A 20,229-nucleotide genomic window follows, 5' to 3' on the forward strand; every position below is an offset into this window, starting at 1 on the left:
AAAAGTGTAAACTCACGATTGCAAGATAAATAAGAGAAAAAAAGGGCAGTTGGGTGTATATTTATATATTTATTTTTTTGCTGTTTGTAGTAAAAATGCTAAAAAGTTAGCATAATTTGACATTCTTTCCTGACTTTTGCATTTGGTTGGGAAAAGTAATAATTGCGAGATATGAATTTCATATTTATTTTACAATTCTTGTTTTCTTGGAAATTTGATCAGAATGCCAAGATGCTAACTCACAATTGGTTGGGAAAAATAAGTTCTGAAAAATCACAATGACCTTTTATATTTGGTTTAAAGGGTTAGTTCACCCAAAAATATCATTATTAATTATTTATCTAAAATATCCTAATTTGTTCCAAACATGAACAAAGTGAACTGAATCAGCATGACAGTGAGTAATAAATAAAAGAATTTTGAGAACTAACCCTTTAAATGGTGTATACAGTACATGCAGACACATGTTTGAGAGTAAAGGGCACGAACAAGCATTGACATTTTCGCACTATAGCATGTTTGCAGCATCGCCTCTCCCACAGTTGCTGAGGTCAGCACAAACACATCTGTGTGTTCCCGGAAAGACGGCAGAGGTCAAATCAGCAGGGAAATGCATTATCATATGTACATGCTGCAAATGCAATAAGTGCACAGCGAAGAGTTTACATGGAATAGCATATATATATCCCATGCTTTCCATAATTACATTTCAGTGCATCTGTAAATCAAAAAACAACGGCTTCTGCCCCCTGCTGTGCGATGCTGGAACTGCAACATTAATGATTGATAAATATTACTGAAGCCATTAACATCAGATTATCTGTACCATCAAAAATTATTATCGTGATAGATAGATAGATAGATAGATAGATAGATAGATAGATAGATAGATAGATAGATAGATAGATAGATAGATAGATAGATAGATAGATAGATAGATAGATAGACGGATAGATAGATAGACGGATAGATAGATAGACGGATAGATAGATAGACGGATAGATAGATAGACAGATAGACAGACAGACAGATAGATAGATAGATAGATAGATAGATAGATAGATAGATAGATAGATAGATAGATAGATAGATAGATAGATAGATAGATAGATAGATAGATAGACGGATAGATAGATAGATAGATAGATAGATAGATAGATAGATAGATAGATAGATAGATAGATAGATAGATAGATAGACGGATAGATAGACGGATAGATAGATAGATAGATAGATAGATAGATAGATAGATAGATAGATAGATAGATAGATAGATAGACGGACGGACGGACGGACGGACGGACGGACGGACGGACGGACGGACGGACGGACGGACGGACGGACGGACGGACGGACGGACGGACGGACGGACAGATAGATGGACGGACAGATAGATGGACGGAAGGACGGACGGCAGTTGTAAAAAAAAAAAAAGCATTGTGTCCTTGTGTGTTTACCTGAATGATATATTCCTCCTGCAGATCCTCAGGAAGTCAAGTCCAGAGATTCGAGGTCGAACACGCAGGAAGAACAGCAGAGAGAAGACGAGCGACTGCAGTCCTCCTGTAATGTCCACATTCCTGCCCGACCCTGCCAAGGTGAAAACACGTCCACCAGCTACTGACGATTACACTAGACCAGTGTCAGCAACACAAGACTGATGCAGAAAGTGAACATATACACACATACTTTACACTGATGAATGTCAATGCTGCAGTCATTTATTATGGAATGCATTGGCACGGTCTGATTTTAGGGCTCGACACTGCAGGTGAATAGATTTATCAGAGACTTATCTTGCATATTTAACAATGTTATATGCAAATGAAGCATTATTTATTGACAATCTTTAGCTCGAAAAGTCTGAACATTGGATGAAAGGAATTTGGTCTACAATTCAGAAAATACTGCAAACAGACAGATCTCTCTCATCATCCATAGACAGAAAAAGTTCAAAGACATTTAAAGTTTTGAAAATTAAACACAAAGTTTTTAAAGACAAGTAAATAAAGTTGTCTTTACAGTTGTTTGGTCTTTAAAAATATGTATTGTAATTACAATCTACAGACACAAACTGATGAAGTGCAACAAAAGAAACACTTAAAAGTGCATTTTCTTTATATAAGGATGAAAAAAACTTCACAGGAGCTTAAAACAGGGTTTATCCTGCAGTGTCTGTCCTTTAGTGTGTGGAATATGTGTAAGGTGTGTTTGTCTAACTGAACTCTCTCCTGACGTCACCATGGCTCACACAGAGGAACGGCCTGATTTGGTGCAGGCAATTTTCCAGCAGTTCAGATTCGTCCCGCAGCAGCTCAATGGCACACTGTGGTAGGATTTACAGTAGAGCCGTGATCACTGTTGTGCCAAATGAGTGGGTAGACATTAGCGTTTACTTGAAAATGTTTTCCAGCATGTACAGTAGTTCACTCGGAATAAATGCTGCCAGATGAGGAAATACTTTGACCTTGATGTTAAAAAGACAACTACATGTTAACTGATGGTGAAGTAGTTTTGGTAATCACTATTTAATCTAAGCTTCAACCCAAGGTTTCATTAGGTTTTTTAGGTTAGTGTAAATTAGCATTTTTATTATACTACATATATTTCAAATTTAGTAATTAGCTCATATTTCTTATAATATATCAATTACTGATTTATCATAAAATGTGAAAAAAAATATCCATTTCACAACACTTAGTGTCATTAATTATCATTATTGTTATATATATATATATATATATATATATATATATATATATATATATATATATATATATATATACATGAGCAGTATCACACGAGTAGTAGTGCAATATGATTGTATATCAGCACTGATTGGCATGTGTTGACTTAAGGACGCAGGGCGAGTGCTTTAATGGCCCACCACTGACGATTTACAGCCATATTGCACTGCTTCTCGTATGATATTGTGCTTAAACAACAGTTTGACGGCATAATCTTGTGTATAAAAAGAAAATCAAACACGGGAAGTCTCAAAAATCCTTTTGTAAGAGGAACTACTTTCTTCCACCGTTCATTCATATCTGCAGCTGACGTCAGATCAGCAGGAACCGCTGCTACTTCACAAACGTCACTTTAGAGCTAGTGTTTGAAAGATTATTTAGCATAATGTCTAAAATGACTTTGCTCACATTTTAAGATTATAAGGCTGAACGACATGAAATGCCATCAGTCTACAGAGATTTCCCAGAATTTCTGTTACAATCGGGATTTCAAAACAAATAACTTCAAAAAAGCCAAAGCAAGGCAAACACTATCAGATTACTATGGTATAAATAAAGCACTACAACATGCAAAAGAGAGCGATTGACTTAGCTGATAAGCTGTAGTTTAAAACGTATGCTGAGAAAGCGCTGTTTTTCTTCCCTAAGGACTTATTATGTGGTCTCTGTGGCCATCTTGTAGGACGGTACGTCAACCGTCTTTGCTCCACTCAGTGTGGCAGGCTGGGCACCAACGCGCTGAATCTCCAAAATAAAAAAAATATTTAAAATAGACACTATCCTTATAAATAAACTGCATAGTTGCAATCTAAACAACTACATTCTTGCCTAAAAAAGCCTCAAAAGTACATTATGTTGCCCAACAGCTGCAATATTTGTCAAGCTGTAGTCCTCTGCTTGCCACTCGTGTGGGCGGAGTAATAGACAAGGGTGAAGAGGCTGTCTGAGCGCTGATATTACTTAAATATCTCACTGCTATCAGCCAATCAGAATCAAAAACCAAATAGAACTGAATAATCATCATAATACAAATATATATATTATTATTCTTTTTTTTTAATTATTTTTTTTTTTTACCTAAATTATGCGCATGTTGGAATGGCACAAAAAAATGCTTAATTGAATGCCAATATGTGCAGAAAATTAGAAAATGTCCATACAAAAAACATGCGCACAACAGAGTTGGATGAACTTTCTATCCGATAAGGAAAGAAAATGTGTGCTGGAAACACATTTACTGAATGAATTCCAGCATGCGCAACAAAAAAATCATGTGATAATGTTTTAACAGATCATGTGATGACAAAAAAATGTATTAAAAATGTATCTCCTACCGCAGCAACTTAAATTTTTCCTTTTGATATTTGACATCAGTTTATGGATAGAAATTGTGCTTTTATTCCCAGATGTTTTAAGTAATACTCCAGTTTTCGTCTTAATCACATCTTTAAATGGAAACCTGTCTAATAACAGCTTCCATTAACTCATGTTAACAAGTTAAACCTGACCATTAAGAGTCACCCGTATTTAGCATTTTGGCAGAGTTTATTAGTAAAAACTGTACAATTAGTTAGTGTTTGAGATTTTACTTGTACATTAGGTAGCGACGCTTTGGTTTGTGTTTGAGATGTTACTACTAGATAGTGTTTTTTTAGTTGAAATGGTGTTTGGTATCTAAAAGCTTATGGCTTTTATGTGTTGTTAAAAGGTCCCGTGAAGTGCTTTGAAATGTGCATTTTTTAATTTATAATCTCATCTGAAACATGAAGAGAGGGCGAGGCATTTAGTAGCTCCTCCCATTTAAAAAAAACTACTAATAGCTTTTGGTTTTATCACAGCTATGCGAGTGAGAGTGGTTAAGTTCGAATGCATCAAATCAAAAGCAATTGAGAAGTATTTTGAAGGGGGCGGGGCATGTCAGACACTTGAGAGTATTTGATTGGTCAAGATTTGATGAGAAACTGAAGTATGAGGTGACGTAAAATTAGGCGGAGGTGACAAACTACAAGCTTTGAATGTTTATATCCGTTTTATATCTTCTATACATGAAGTTTGTCATTGATTTAATTGATCATTGATATCCTTAAAACTCATAATACTTTTAATAACGTCTAAAAAAACTTAAATTTTACAGACCCTTTAAGAATTTATCGTTAATAATTATGCCCACACAGAAGTCTATTTTGTTCATTCATTTATTAATGTGCGTGTGTGTATATATATATATATTGAGTTTTTATATTAAATTCAGTAATATCGTATAATATGCAAATGTTTGTATGATTTATTTGCAATACAGTTTGTAAAATAATATTATCTGTCTTATTATATGAGAGACTCGCTTTGTTTTTTTGTTTGTTTGTTTTTTTATTAATATTTTTAGATGGATTTTCATATATATTATGACAGGAAAGCATTGGGAGCAGAGAGAGGTGAAGGATTGGCAAAGGACCTCATTCAGGAATTGAACTCGGGTCGCCGTGAGCACGTTGGTGCTATATGTCAGCGCGCAGTACCACTAGGCTACTGGCACCGATGAGACTCGCTTTGTTTACCATCTAATTGGATTTGCTTTGTAAACCTTAATTAAATACAAATTAAAAGTAATTTTTTTTGTTTTTTCATGTGCTAAGTTTAGTTACTATACTCTCAAAATCATCCCGCATACGTCTGCAGATTTTTTTTTAAAATATTCTGAGCAGAAAAAGCAAAAAAAAAAAAAATACGTCTGACTTTTCAATGATACAGTGCAGTCTTGGTTTTCATTCATTCAGTGCTGTTTTCTAACGCTTCACCGTGTTTCAGGTAAAAATGCTGTCTCAAGTGGAGGTGTCTCGCGGCCATTACGACCCCTCTCGAAACTACGACTCTCGTTCAAGCAGTCCCGCGAGCAGCGAACATCAGCGCAGCCTGGACTCTCCAGCAAAAGCCAAACCAGCACCTCCACCAACACCCCTGAAGCCTGCCCTCGCGTCCCGCAGCTCCAGAGGCCTCATCAACAGTGAGCCTCCGGCCGACAGTCCTGAAGACCCCTCAAAGAGGTCTTTCCTGGGCAAAGTCAAGGCCTTCGAGCAGATGGATCACTTCGCCCGCTCACAGAGGGTTCTGGAGATACAAGAAGCCCAGAACGCCAGGGTCAGTTTCAGCCTTTCATGAATATCAGAACGACAAAATAGCTTTGTTTACATTCAAAAGCAAGATGCATTTTCATCAGTCTGATCACAAATGAATGCTGCTAAATAATTAAATAATAAGATTTTATAGCGTGTTTTATTTGAAAATGAGCATTTTTACTCATTTGTACGTTTACATTGTCTGTGATACTGCTTTAGAACAAAAATATTTGTGTTTTTTAAAAAGAATAGACTTTTCAAAAAATACTGTACCAACTACTGTACACTACCTGACAAAAGTCTTGTCATCAATCCCAGTTTTAAGAGCAACAAATAATAACTTGACTTCTGATAACTGGCAGAAGGTAGATTTTTTTGATGAATCATCTGTTGAACTGCATCCCCATCAAATAATGCAGAAGACCCATTGGACCCAAGATTCTCACAGAAATCAGTCAAGTTTGGTGAAGGAAAAATCATGATTTGGGGTTACATTCAGTATGCGAGAGATCTGCAGAGTGGATGGCAACATCAACAACCTGAGGTATCAAGACATTTGTGCTGACCATTACATTACAAACCACAGGAGATAGCGGTCCTTCTCAAACTTCAGCCTCCACATCAAAGTTCCTGAAAGCAAATAAGGTCAAGCTGCTCCATGATTGGCCAGCCCAGTCACTTGACATGAACCATGTCTGGTTTAAGATGGAGGCATTGAAGATGAATCTAAAGAATCTTGATGAACTCTGGGAGTCCTGCAAGAACGCTGTCTTTGCCATTCCAGATGACTTCATTAATAAGGTTTTTGAGTCATTGCAGAGATGTATGGATGCAGTCCTTTAAGCTCATGGGAGTCATGCACAATATTAATTCTTCCACTGCACCATGACTTTATATTCTATACTGTATATTATTTCTGTTAAGTGACAAGACTTTTGTCTAAGCAAAGTGAGACCTTACTGTCCTAATTAAATCATTAAAAATCAAGTTCTTAGTGTAATCTTTGCCTTTCATATAAGCCACTTCTGATACCAAATGATCAAATAGAAGTCAAGTTATTATTTGTTGTTCCTAAAACTTATATTAAAGACAAGACTTTTATCAGGTAGTGTACGTGTAGTAAATCATAGTTGTAATCGACTCTTTCTGTTTCAGAATTTTTATGTAAGCAATTCTGAAATGGCCAGTCTGATCACAAATGAATGGTGTTATGGTTTTCTTTTAGTTGGAAATTGCTCAGAAACATCCAGACATATACGCTGTTCCCATGAAGTCTCAGAAACTGGACCACAGCAGGCCACAACCTATCGGGTAAGAGCCTGAAATTTCATCTGCATAAAATACAATCAACAATATACAAGCACAGATAAGTGCAATAAAGGAAGTTGTTTATTGTTTCTGAGGAGTCTAACAGTATTCAGAACAACTGTAATTGAATAATCAATTGTAAAATAAAACTGCATGGTCTTGTTTTATTAATTATTTGATCAAATTAATAGTTATTAGTTACAAACAGCACAATTTCTTAGCCCTGAATGCTAATCAAAGGCCTAAAAAAACCCATACGAACGATTAATTCTAATGCAGACTCAACATTGCATATCCTGCGATGTGACTATTGCGAACGATCACATTGTGAAATCGATGCTGAAATGATATAGCTACTCATCGATGAATTCGCTCTTCAGTGTTTGGACTCTCAATAATGACTTCAAACCACACTGAACTGAGCTAAACTGAACTGAACTTAAACACTAACTGAACTACCCTGATCCAGTTACTATGACCATTTATGTGAAGCTGCTTTGACACAATCTACATTGTAAAAGCGCTATACAAATAAAGCTGAACTGAATTGAATTGAATATATTGTGCTGCCCTACTCCATTGTTTCATAAAATTCTAAATACAACGACCAACTTGTTTGTTGCCGTTTGTCTGTGCAGTGTAAATTGGCCTTTAGCTGTTGACTTGCATATTGTGAATTGTTTTTACAAAGTTTAATTCTGTAATATTCTACTGAAGAGAAAAGTCATCTATTGTACATCTCGGATTAACAGCCAATTATTTATTTTAGATGAGTTATTCTATTTCCATTTCTCTCTTTTTTTTTTTTTTTGGGTGCAGCTCCAGTGCCCGTCCAGAGCCGCAGACGCCTCCTAGTAAGCTGCCCTACACAGAGAGCCGCGCGCTGGGCCTGAGCGAGGAGCCCGTAGAGGAGTTCAGACAACAGCTGACGGAACAGAGTAAACGCGGCTACTACACCTCCAGCTCCTCACAGAAGTATCAGGATACTGAGCTGTAGAGCTTCTGCTTCAGCTCCCGCACAGCTTCACCATTCCACCCTGCACCAAAACCACTGCTGCTGACTTGGAGGTCCAGTTTGCTTTTTAAGTTTCTCACACGTCTTTTTCACTTCAGAGAAGTTCAACTTCTGTCCGTATGGATGGAGTCTTATTGTTTTTTTATATATACATACATATATATATATATATATATTTGCGTTAGTTTTGTTGTCATACGTGTGATTCTTGCCTATGCAATTTTTTCAGTTTCTGCAAAGCAACAGAAACGTCTCGCCACGAGTCTCTCTTCTCCCTCCGTCTGTCTTCGCTCCATCGAAACCCGTCGTGTGCTATAGACCAGCTTTTTGTTACTTTCTTTTTATAAGCGAAACGGTTTTAAAACGTCACTCTCTTTAAGGTTTCTACTATATTTGCATTCCCTCATTTCTGTGTGTGTGTATATGATGTAAGACAATAACACTGGATTTTGTTACAACGTTTTTGAAGTGCCTTTTACTTTACGAATAAGGTCAGGAGGTTGGAGGACTTGACAATCCAGCCCTCTGGACACTAATTTTGCTGCTTACAGCTCCAAGGAAAAACAGGGAAAAGTCGTCACCAAAAACCCTTAACACCATCCGGCCAAATCCTCAGCAAAGCCACAGCGGCGCTAAAGGGGACGCTTCGCGAATCAGGCGGATGCTGGTTGCTTGGAGTGATTGGAATTGCTGTTGTCACGGTTTGTCTTATTTCAGCCCCACCGCATTATGTTTATAACACGCTCGATTGTACGTCGGTCCGCTTTACCTCCATGTATCGGTTCAAAAGTGCTTCTGAAACTCGTGGATTATATTTTGATGGCTTCCACTGTGTGTGAGGGTCACACGACGAGAGAATATTCCCTGGACGTTTGCGTTCAGGTCTACTGTGGAATTTCACTCTACTACACCAAATAAATAAACAAACTATATTGACATTCTTGACGTAGTTGTGTTTTTATTCATCCAACGAGAAATCTGTCATTTTTCTAAATTGACTAATAGCGTTCCCTCATTTTCATGACATGCCAAATCACCGGGACTAAACATCTCAGTTCATTGACCTAAAGGGATAGTACATTAAAAAAAATAATATTTACTCACCCTCAAGTGGAGAGAGTTTTGTTCTTCTGTCGATCGCAAAAGAAGATATTTTGAAAAATTCTAAAAACATTACCTATTGACACCTATAGTGGGAAATAAATAGTATGGAGGTCAATAGTTTTCAGCGTTTTTCAAAAAATCTTTTGTGTTCAACAGAATAAAAGGAAGACAAACAGAGTAAATTATGACAGAATTTTAAAAAAATTTGGGTGAACTATCCCTTTATTTTTTTTTAAGAATAAAAAAACACTTTGAGGGCTGTTCAAAATCAAGTATGTCCATCCAAACCATGCAAGCTTTGAAATAGCATAGCTTGTTTTACTACGATTTTCCAGCCGTGTGATATAAGGAATGGAAATTGATTCTATCATAAAACACAGACGTTTCGTTGGGTCTGGAGAGTCGACTCTTGTCCAGCATGGTGTTGAAGCCGTTGTCTCTGTACATGCCACTTTTTAGTAGATGCTCCGAAAACCTGTGTCGACTTCCGTTAAAGGATGTCTGGAAAAATGAAGCAGATTTGTAAGTACTCTTGTGTGTATTATCCTATTCATTTATATTGTGTGCCGCTTACTCACAGGCATTTCGTGAACTGTTGGTTTTTTGCTTCCATATGCTTGGTTTGTTGTTCGGTACAGTGGATTGGTTGTTTTGTGACTGAAATATACAATGAAGATCATTAGAATACACATATATTGTATTTTATAGTAATGAAGAGCATTTAGAAATTCTCAGTTTCTCTGGATTTACAATTCATAGTTAAGTTTACAATTTATAGTTCAGTAAAATGCTTGTTTTGATTTCAAACTCATTTAGCGATGAGTCTGAGTTGTTCTTTAATTCAAACTCATTTAGAGTATAAACTGACAATTGGTCAAAATAACAATTATATTCTATGTTTAAATAACTTGATATGGCAACACTTTACATTTAACATGAACTAAGAATGAACAATAAATTACCTAAAAAAAAACTTGTCGATCCCAGTTGAAAGAGCAACAAATAATAACTTGACTTCTACAGTAGATATTCATTTGGAAAAGTGACAGAAGGTAGATTTTTCTGATGAATCATCTGTTGAACTGCATCCCAATCATCACAAATGCTGCAGAAGACCTATTAGAACCTGCATGGTATGCAAGAGATCTGCAGAGTGCAAGGCAACATCAACAGCCTGAGGCATCAAGATATTTGTCCTGACCATAACCATACAAACCACAGGAGAGAGCAAATACTCCTTCTCATACTTCAGCCTCCATATCAAAGTTCCTGAAAGCAAAGAAGGTCAAGGTGCTCCATGATTGGCCAGCCCAGTCACCAGACATGAACGTTACTGAGCATGTCTGGGGTAAGATGGAGGAGGCATTGAAGGTAAATCCAAAGAATCTTGATGAACTCTGGGAGTCCTGCAAGAACGCTGTTTTTGCCATTCCAGATGACTTTATCAATAAGTTACCTGAGTCTTCGCAGAGATGTATGGATGCAGTCCTCCAAGCTCATGAGAGTCATACACAATTTTAATTATTTTTCCATGACTTTATATTCTGTACTCTACATTATTTTTGTTAAGTGACAAGAATTTTGTCTAAGCAAAGTCAATTCTTACTGTCCTAATTAAATAATTAAAAATCACGATCATTTATTTATTTTGCGTTTCATATAAGCCACTTCTGATACCAAATGATCAACTAGAAGTCAAGTTATTATTTGTTGTTCCTAAAACTTGGATAGGCGACAAGACTTTCGTCAAGTAGTGTACTTGTCTTGTACAGCTTTTATTAATCATAGTTTAGAATTTACTAATGCATTATTAAACTCTAGAGTTGTGTAAAGAACTAATTAACAACTTTTTCTTTTGCCAACAGAAGTGAACAAATACTGTTATATTGGTCATTTTTAATTCATGTAAGTAAATATGATTAACATGAACTAATTGAATCATTTTGTAAAGTGTTATATAAAAAACAATATTATACCTTCAGAAGAAAACTACATTTAATGGAATAATCCTGATTTTCAACCACAACAAATGAATACATGTCTGAAGTGTAATTTCGTCAAAAAATGTGTTATCAGACATTAATACAGGGTTATACGGTCATGGAAAACTTGGAAAAGTCATGGAACTTTGACATGACATTTTCCAGGCCTGGAAAAGTTTTGGAAAATTGATATTTATTTTGGGTTAATTGTCTTTACTTTTCTGTCCTTGGCCAATCACATACTCTCACATTATTAGTGCGTGTAAGCATATTCTAAATAAATTTTACATAGATATAAATATATATTCAAACTGAATAGATTGTTGCGTGCATTGTTTTTCTTTTACTACGCATACTGTATGTATGTAGACATTGCATGAAACATTAGGTGATGAAAATTTACCTGAAAGTCTTGGAAAAATCGTGGAAAAGTTATAGAATTTTAGTGGTAAAAATTTGTATGAACCCTGTTTATAGACTAAATATATATATATATATATATATATATATATATATATATATATATATATATATATATATATATATATATATATTTACTGAAACTCTTAAGTTACTTGGAAAATAAACATCCTAAGAAATTCAAAATTTTCAAGGATCCCTGTTATTTATAGCTTGTTGTATTATTGTCCGTTCTTATTTAATTTTATTCCATAATGCAACTGAGAAGAAATAAGTAAAACTATTTATCGCTTTAATCGAGATACACACATAAAGGACCTGAACCGGAAGCGATGCAACCTGTTTAACAAACTATGGCTAATTACTGCGTTAACGCCTCAAACAACTAATAAACTATTTAAAAACATCCAAGCAAGCAGGTGTTAAAAGTTCACTCTTGAAGAATATTCAACTAAAGTGCTAAAAACGTCAAGTATATTGACTTCAACTTCCGCACTTTGGACACATCAAGGCTGGCTCTTCTTACCTGTATCTGAAACAATCCGGGTTATTAAAGCGAGACGGTAAGTTTTTGTCAACTTTGTACACATCGCTTGTCTTTATTTCAGATGTATTAGAATCTCCAGGCCCTGCGGTCTCTTCTTTCGCTGAATAATCGTTCTTTATTTCGTTTGTGCTCATGTTTGTGTTGAGGCATTATCCGTGTGGTTGCTATAAACACTGTAACCAGGTGACGTAATGTGACCCTGGTAAGTTAAGTGTTGTCTTTTCTCAAAAAATTTCTCATAAGTAATAATTAAAAATTTAGCTTTAAAAAAGAAATAAATACACTCTATGGAGAAAAAAGTAAGAGATATTTGGATTTACTGTGGTATTATTAGATATGTCAATTATTCAAATAAAGTAACATTACAATGAGAATCGTTTAGATGTTGTTATTTGTTGTGATTGACGATAACATTTCGTGGTAATTATAATTAGTAAATATTCCTAACTCTTGTGTAGTTAAAACATTAGTATTTGTCTTAATCCTTATATAAATAACCAAGAACATGCCACCTTTTTATTTTATGCAGAAAAAAGCTCTAACATTGATGTTTTTATATTAAATTTGTAGGAGATGTTATCAGTAGTTTGCAGAGTAAAACAAAATGATGTTTTACTCAAAAGACAACTATAAATCATAAAACCAAAGAGAAAATTACTTAAAGCTATATAAGTAAATTTCACATTTCTAATGACCAGGGGTGCAAAATAACTAATTACAAAAACTCAAATGACTGTAATTGAGTCGTTTTTCTCAGGAATCGTATTTACTACATAGGTTTAAAAATATGTACGTTTACTTTCCTTTGAGTAAATTTTTAGTGCTGTATCTATACTTTATCTCCATTAATTTCCTTCAACCTGCAGGCACAACTTTATTTATTTTTATTTTGTATTTTTTTTTGTCGATTAGAAAAATCAGTCATGTGATTCCTGTCCAATCAAATCGCAAATAGAAGGTAAATCACATCATAATGAACTTACTCAAGACATGGGCACCTTATAATTGCAGCAAACAGTTTGGAAGCATTAAAAGTGTCCAACAAGATCCAAAATCTTTACACGCATTAACCCAGATACAGTTTTTTTGTATGTCACTGATGACAAGATGACGATTGTTTACTATATGATGACCGAAATGGCCTTAAACACTCAGCAGGTAGAAGATGTCAACATGACATCAAATTGACGTTGTATACTAACTATGGGGGTCGTTGCGTTTTGTTTGGAAATGAAGTTCGGGTTGATATCAATGTCCAACGTCCATATCAACGTCTAATAAAGTTACAGCTTGACGTTGTGTGAACATTACCACTATGCCGTCAGTATGATGTCAGTATCTGACGGCAATATGACGTTGGTTTAAGATGTTGGCTTGACGTTGGATTTTGGTCACTTTCCAACATAACCTAACATCTACAGAATATCAATGTCATTTGACATCGTTATGGTCATCAAAGTAACATTGTCGTTAGATGCAGACTAGACATTGAATTTTGGTCACCTGACATCACAACCTAAATCTAACATAACATCTTATGACGTTGTGTGCCTGCTGGGCAATAGCTAAATGCACAACAGGATGTTCCGTTTACAGACATTCACAAATTAGATGTTAATGCATCAGCTTTTTACAGCGTAATACTCACTACTCTTGAGTGCTTTTGAAAGGGCTACTTTTTACTGCTACTTTGAGTAATATTTACAACAGATACTTTTACTCTACTCACACTACATTTTTGGGCAAGTAAATGTACTTTTACCCAAGTATGATTTTTCAGTACTCTTTCCACCTCTGCTAATGAATAAAAAAAAATTAATGAACATTGTGAAAAAAAAATTACATTTCATAATAGACGAACCTTATTCCAATAAAGTAGTGAAGTGTACAGTGTTTAAAACATTTTCATAAGAAAATACTCTAAGGCATTGATTATCAATCAGTTTTATTTAGTGTAAAAAAATAAAAGAGTAAACATCATTTACACAACCATTTTCTTGTTTACTTGCAACAGTTTTTTTCACACAATAACTTTTTTTTTTATTACAAAAGCAAATAAATGATAACACAAAGTAAACAACAGACTGGCAGACATCCATAAATATCTTAAACCTAAGACCCCTCAAAAAATTCAACCATCAACACTTCATTAAACATTTCATTTAACAGTGTTTATACATACAGTTTTAAATAATAGTAAAACCCTAGAGGTGATATTTAATGTAACATGCCCTTTATTTCCTCCAGATTTTATTTGTATCAAATTTATTTCCTTTAACCTCTAAAATTAAACAAGTCAGATGCCAGTGGGTCCATTTGTCAAATGCCGTCTCATGTGCCAAAACAAAGTGCTTGTGTTCTTTTTATACCAAAAAAAGTGTTATTTTATCCATCGATAACACTGATCTGCATCCAAACCTGTCTTGAGTTTGTCCACGCAGATAAACCCACTGCCACAGTGCATTATTACTCACGGTACGAGTTTGAGTCTGGCCTAGCGCGTACCAAAAGTAATAATGGACTGTGAAGCAGTTAAAATGGCTCCTTTCTTCTCGTCAAGGCATGGCATTTGAACAGTTTAACCGATTATGTGCTTTCCAACATCGACTTTTTGCAAGTTGTAAAAATGTACCTTTCGCAGCCTTAAGGAGTAAAATATTCAGCTTTTACTATAGTAGTCCTCATCGGTGGCCCTTCTCAGAGGTTAATCCATCCATAACTGCAGAATAAATTCAATATACAATTGCAGTAACCAATAAATTTAATAAACAATGCAGTATTGGTACATTCATTCAGTAATTCATTTTCTTTTCGGCTTAGTCCCTTTATTATTCTGGGGTCGCCACAGCCAAATGAACTGCCAACTTATCCAGCATGTTTTGTGCAGCGGATACCCTTCCAGCTGCAACCCTCTACTGGAAACCATCCATACACAATCATTCACACACATATATTATGGACAATATAGCTTACCCAATTCACCTATACCACATGTTTTGGACTTGTGAAAATGAAATGCCAACTGACACAGTTGTGGCCCGAACCAGCTACCTTCTTGTGAGGCGATTGTTGTGAGGTTGATTACCCACTGCACCACCATGCAGTTATTTTACTAAGTTAATCAGGTTTCAACTATAAATTTTAAGTTATGCAAAGTTTTACTTAATATTTTAATCAATTTGATCGATTTGAGAGTTGAGATGACTGGAAAAGTTCAATGAAAAAATTTAATGCGGCAAGATTTTGTTCTTTACTAGTGGTATTCGGCTCAGAATAATGCTGAAGATAAAGTTTCAGGCAAAAAAAGCCACAAAAATATTATTAGAAATGTACTAAAACCATTTTATGATCGAAAATATATGGACAAATCGTCACACCCTGATTAATATTGCAATTCGCCAACAGAAGGCGCCACGTAGTGTAATCAGCCGAAACGTTCATAATATTCATTAATTTTATTTTTGGCTTAGTCTCTTTATTAATCCGGGGTCACCACAGCAGAATGAACCGCTAACTTGTCCAGCATATGTTTTAATGCAGTGGGTACCCTTCCAGCCACAACCCAACTCTGGGAAACACCCATACTACTCTTCAATTCACACACATACACTACGGCCAGTTTAGCTTATTCAATTTACCTTTAGCCCATGTCTTTGGACTGTGAGGAAAACCGAAGCACTCAGGGAAAACCCAAGCCAACACGGGGAGAACATGCAAACTCCACACAGAAATGCCAACTGACCAAGCCGGGGCTTGATCCAGCGACCTTCTTGATGTGAGGCGATTGTGATACCCACTGCGCCACTGCCCATGTACTGTACATAATAATGTTTTAAATTTAAATATCATGCAAATAACTATTTAGTGGTAATGCCGATAAAACTAAACTAAAACCACAGTATGTAAGAACACATATATTTCAAGATAATACTTTAGAGCAACCCCTATGGACTTTGAACTGAAAAAAAATACTGCAGCAATTTACATTGCAGGGTCTAGATATTTATATGAAATATTACTGTCATTAGTTACATTGGTGATAATAGCTTGTTTAATTAAAGCTGCTCTAAAAATATGAAGTTCATTAGAATCAAATGTAACTTAAAGAGTGACCTAAAATCGAAAAATAAAATAAAGTAAATAAATAAAAAACGATTTTACCTGAAAATTACGGATGTTTTCCATATTTTTGCTGGTTCTTGCAGATGAGATTTGAGGTGGTCCACGGAGGAGTGTTTGAGCTCCAGAAGCTCATTGCAGCTTCACCTCTGTCCACACACACATCTGAGAAGTGAAATGCTTTTTGTCACGTAAGAGGTTGTGTTTTATTGGAGCTTCCTGTGGAAGTGAGGAATCAGGATGGTCTTTCCCCAGACCGGAATTCCTGTGTGTGTTTGGAACTGATAAAACTGCTGTAAAGAACAATCTCCATCCTTCTAGAACAGGCTGTGGAGTGTCAGTGCACATTCCTTTGACATTCGGTTTCATTCTTTTGAAGGGAGCAGTTCTGCACACTTTACTTTTATTGTCTTTTCAGAATTTTACATTTTACGTTTTTCATATGCTGCAAAAAATGAGAAAAGCATACAAATCTCTGCTTGTTCTGTTTAGCTGTGCCAGTAGGTTTATTTATAGGTATCAAATACAGTAATGACATGAACTTTATATTAATATACAATATATAATGTGTACCTTTATTAGGTGATGCATCATCTGCACCAGTGCTTGAGAACAACTGCAGGAGTGTGACTTTAACAAACTCATGAACAGAATTTCAACTAAAACACAGGTCAGATTGCAGTGTGTCTATTGTATTATGCTGTTTTTGATGCGTTGAGGCATTAATTCACCAAAATTTTGATATTTTTATTTTAATAAATGTTTTTGACTCAATACCATCTTGCAAAACCTTAGCAACCACACTGAACAGTCTAGTAACACCTTAGCAACCACAAAGAATTTAGGTCATCCTTATTTCTATAGCACTTTTACTATGTAGATCAGAGATGTCAAACTCAATTTCTGGAGGGCCGCAACCATGCACAGTTTAGTTCCAACCCAGCTCCAACATGCCTACCTGTTGGTTTTAAACAAGCCTGAAGGACTCAATTAGTTTGATCGGGTGTGTTTAATTAGGGTTGGAAATAAACTGTGCAGAACTGCGGCCCTCCAAGAATTGAGTTTGACATCCCTGCTGTAGATTGTCAAAAGGCTTTACACAAAGGAAAACAAGAATAACAAGCCATAACAATATTTCATAGTAACCATCTGCAACACCCTAGCAATCACACAGAACACCATGAAGTTCCCCCACTGGTTTAAAGTTTGATATATTGCATCAGTTACTTTTATATGGTTGCATTGAAATATTTTACATTCTAAAAATCATAAAAAACTAAAATCCTACTATGATGATAAAAACAGAGACACTCTTTTTGTTTCCACAGTGACAGATAGGCAGCACTTCCTTGCTAAAAAGCTGCAAAATTTTTGTAATATAGTTTGTTGATTTACAGCTTATTTTAATATATTTAATGTAAAACACCATGTAGAGATAGTTTACTCTCCCTGAAGTGGTTGCAAACTTAAGGAGTTTCTTTCTTCTGTTAAACGCAAAAGAAGTTGTTTTGAGGAAAGTTGAAAACCTGAAACCATTGACTTCCATAGTATGAAAAACAAATACTATGAAAGGCAATGGTTACAGGTTTGAAGCTTTCTTCAAAATAACTTCTTAAGAATCTAAGAACTAATTTTGGTAAGCACTTTCATTTAATGGCGAACTATCAATTCAAGTCCTTTTTTTTTTTTAAAGATATTTTTTTTTATAATCACTAAAACAGATTTTATTTTTTAGAAAGAAACCATAAACACTCACTGGCCACTTTATTAGGTACACCTGTCCAACAACTCTTTCTTATGATCTAACTCTTTCTGATTTCTTATCAGCCAATCACATTGCAGCAACTCAATGCATTTAGGCATGTAGACATGGTCAAGACAATCTGCTGCAGTTCAAACCGAGTGCCAAAATGGGAAATAAAGGTGCTTTAAGTGACTGAACGTGGCATGATTGTTGGTGCCAGACGGGCTAGTCTGAGTATTTCAGAAATTACTTATCTACTAGGACTTTCATGCACAACCTTCTATAGGGTTTACAGAGAATGATCCGAAAAAGAGAAAATATCCAGGCCAGACTGGTTCGAGCTGATAGAAATAGGCAACAGTAACTCAAATAACCACTCGTTACAACTAAGGTATGCAGAAGAGCATCTCTGAACCCACAACACGTCAAACCTTGAGGCAGATGGGCTACAGCAGCAGAAGACCACACCAGGTGCCACTCCTGTCAGCACAGGAAGAACAGGAAACTGAGGCTACAATTCACACAGGCTCACCAAAATTGGACAATAGAAGACTGTAAAAACGATGCCTGGTCTGATGAGTCTTGATTTCTGCTGTGACATTCGGATGGTAGGGTCAGAATTTGGCGTCAACAACATAAAAAAGGAATCCATTCTGCCTTGTATCAATGGTTCAGCCTGTTGGTGGTGTTGGTGTAATGGTGTGGGGGACAGGGGCGTTGCGAGGGGGGGGCTTTGGGGGCTTAAGCCCCTGATGTATTGTCAAAAGCCCCTGATCTTTTGGAATATGTTGCACTTAAATAAAAATAGGTTGTATAACATTTATTTTGTTATCAAAGTTCTGACAATTAACACCTGTATATCACGCGTATTCTACCTAAAGCAGCGTTTGTGTCGGGTATTTAAAAAGTAATTTATTCAGCAGTACCTGTTTCTACCGGCAGGTGGGAGTGGCTCTGTTGTCACATGGTTTAAAAATATTCTGTCACTGCACATCATTCATTATTTTGAGCAGCTGAAGCTGATGAGGTAAAAATACAACTGTTTCGCAAAACTGAATAGTTCTAGCTAAGTTGCAGATGAAGCTTAATATTTGTTTTTACAGCAGGAAATGTGTGTAGTTTTGGTGAAATAACATAACTGTAGGTAATCAATAAAATGTGCTGCACATTAATGTAAATACATGCGAATTAGTCAGAAAAATGTAAATTGTACTTGCTTTCTAGATATGAGATATATATATATATATATATAGACATCTTTATCTAGATATGATATAGCCAGTCACATCTGTTTCTGTAATAGTTAAATCACAGTGAGTTCATCTAGTGTATCTCATGTAACATGCTTTATCAGTTAGCAGCGGATTATAAATCGACTTTCTTATAAAAATACCTAATGCCTCCGGGCCCCCGTGTTTATTTTTTTAACACATTTTTAAACATAATAGTTTTAATTGCTCATCTCTAAAACTGATTTATTTTCTCTTTGCCATGATGACAGTAAGTAATACTTGACTAGACATTTTTAAAGAAACTTCTATACAGCTTAAAGTGACATTTAAAGGCAGGTTAGGGTAATTTGGCATGCTATATATTTTTATGCTGACTATCGGAAAAAAAATATAGCTTAAAGGGGCTAATTATTTTGACCCTTAAATGGTTTTTAAAAAATGTAAAACTGCTTTTATTCTAGCCTAAATAAAACAAACAACACTTTCTCCAGAAGAAAAAGTATTATCAGACATACTGTGAAAATTTCCTTGCTCTGTTAAACATCATTTTGAAAATATTTAAAATAGGAAAAAAAATTAAAAGGGGGGCAAATAATTCTGACTTCATCTACATTTATTGTCACAGTCGTGTAAATGATCAGTTTAAGCCTTTTTTTTATGTTTATTCAGATCTTATTTTCATTCAACTCCAGCAATAGCTGGATTCCTTCATCCATAATATTAGGGTTTTCCTGGAATATTCTACAACTTTTGTGAGGCATATATGGAATTTCTGCTCAAGTGTGAATGAAACAGGCATTACATGCATTCATAGTGCTATAATGCCCACATCAACCTATTTTGAGGAAAGCTAAAAATCTCCCTCTAAAGAAATTTGAAGTAAACACATTTCTAGCAT

At 35.5% G+C, this 20,229-nt stretch overlaps 2 protein-coding genes, 1 long non-coding RNA gene and 1 other non-coding gene across 15 annotated transcripts in view; 1 reads left to right on the forward strand and 3 right to left on the reverse strand.

Moving 5' to 3' along the window:
- Positions 1-9,121, forward strand: part of tjp2b (tight junction protein 2b (zona occludens 2)) — a 201,423-nt gene extending 192,302 nt beyond the window's left edge. For 11 of the 12 annotated variants that reach the window (XR_012383668.1, XR_012383670.1, XR_012383669.1 and 8 more), the window contains 4 exons: positions 1,482-1,598; positions 5,553-5,882; positions 7,086-7,171; positions 7,988-9,121. Coding sequence is in view for 8 of the 12 variants with exons in the window: in XM_073909317.1 (XP_073765418.1) it covers positions 1,482-1,598; positions 5,553-5,882; positions 7,086-7,171; positions 7,988-8,165 (711 nt within the window). In the remaining 4 variants the exon portion in view is untranslated. The remainder of the gene's footprint in view (positions 1-1,481; positions 1,599-5,552; positions 5,883-7,085; positions 7,172-7,987) is intronic. The other variant, NM_001430967.1, reaches the window with a different exon arrangement.
- Positions 9,122-9,124: 3 nt separating this feature from the next.
- On the reverse strand, positions 9,125-12,436 carry pierce1 (piercer of microtubule wall 1). Its single transcript, NM_001123243.1, has 3 exons — positions 12,216-12,436; positions 9,866-9,944; positions 9,125-9,788 (listed from the first exon to the last, which is right to left on the reverse strand). Exons 1-3 carry the CDS (start codon positions 12,368-12,370, stop codon positions 9,609-9,611), a joined length of 414 nt encoding a protein of 137 aa, NP_001116715.1. The 5' UTR covers positions 12,371-12,436; the 3' UTR covers positions 9,125-9,608.
- Positions 12,437-14,164: 1,728 nt separating this feature from the next.
- On the reverse strand, positions 14,165-16,514 carry LOC141375582 (uncharacterized). Its single transcript, XR_012384126.1, has 2 exons — positions 16,398-16,514; positions 14,165-14,955 (listed from the first exon to the last, which is right to left on the reverse strand). It is a non-coding gene; the product is annotated as an uncharacterized lncRNA (long non-coding RNA).
- mir126a (microRNA 126a) lies at positions 14,680-14,780 on the reverse strand. Its single transcript, NR_030071.1, has one exon. It is a non-coding gene; the product is annotated as a microRNA 126a (primary transcript).
- Positions 16,515-20,229: the final 3,715 nt, after the last annotated feature.

The sequence above is a fragment of the Danio rerio genome, chromosome 8, assembly GCF_049306965.1.
Source record: "Danio rerio strain Tuebingen ecotype United States chromosome 8, GRCz12tu, whole genome shotgun sequence".
NCBI lineage: Eukaryota > Metazoa > Chordata > Actinopteri > Cypriniformes > Danionidae > Danio > Danio rerio.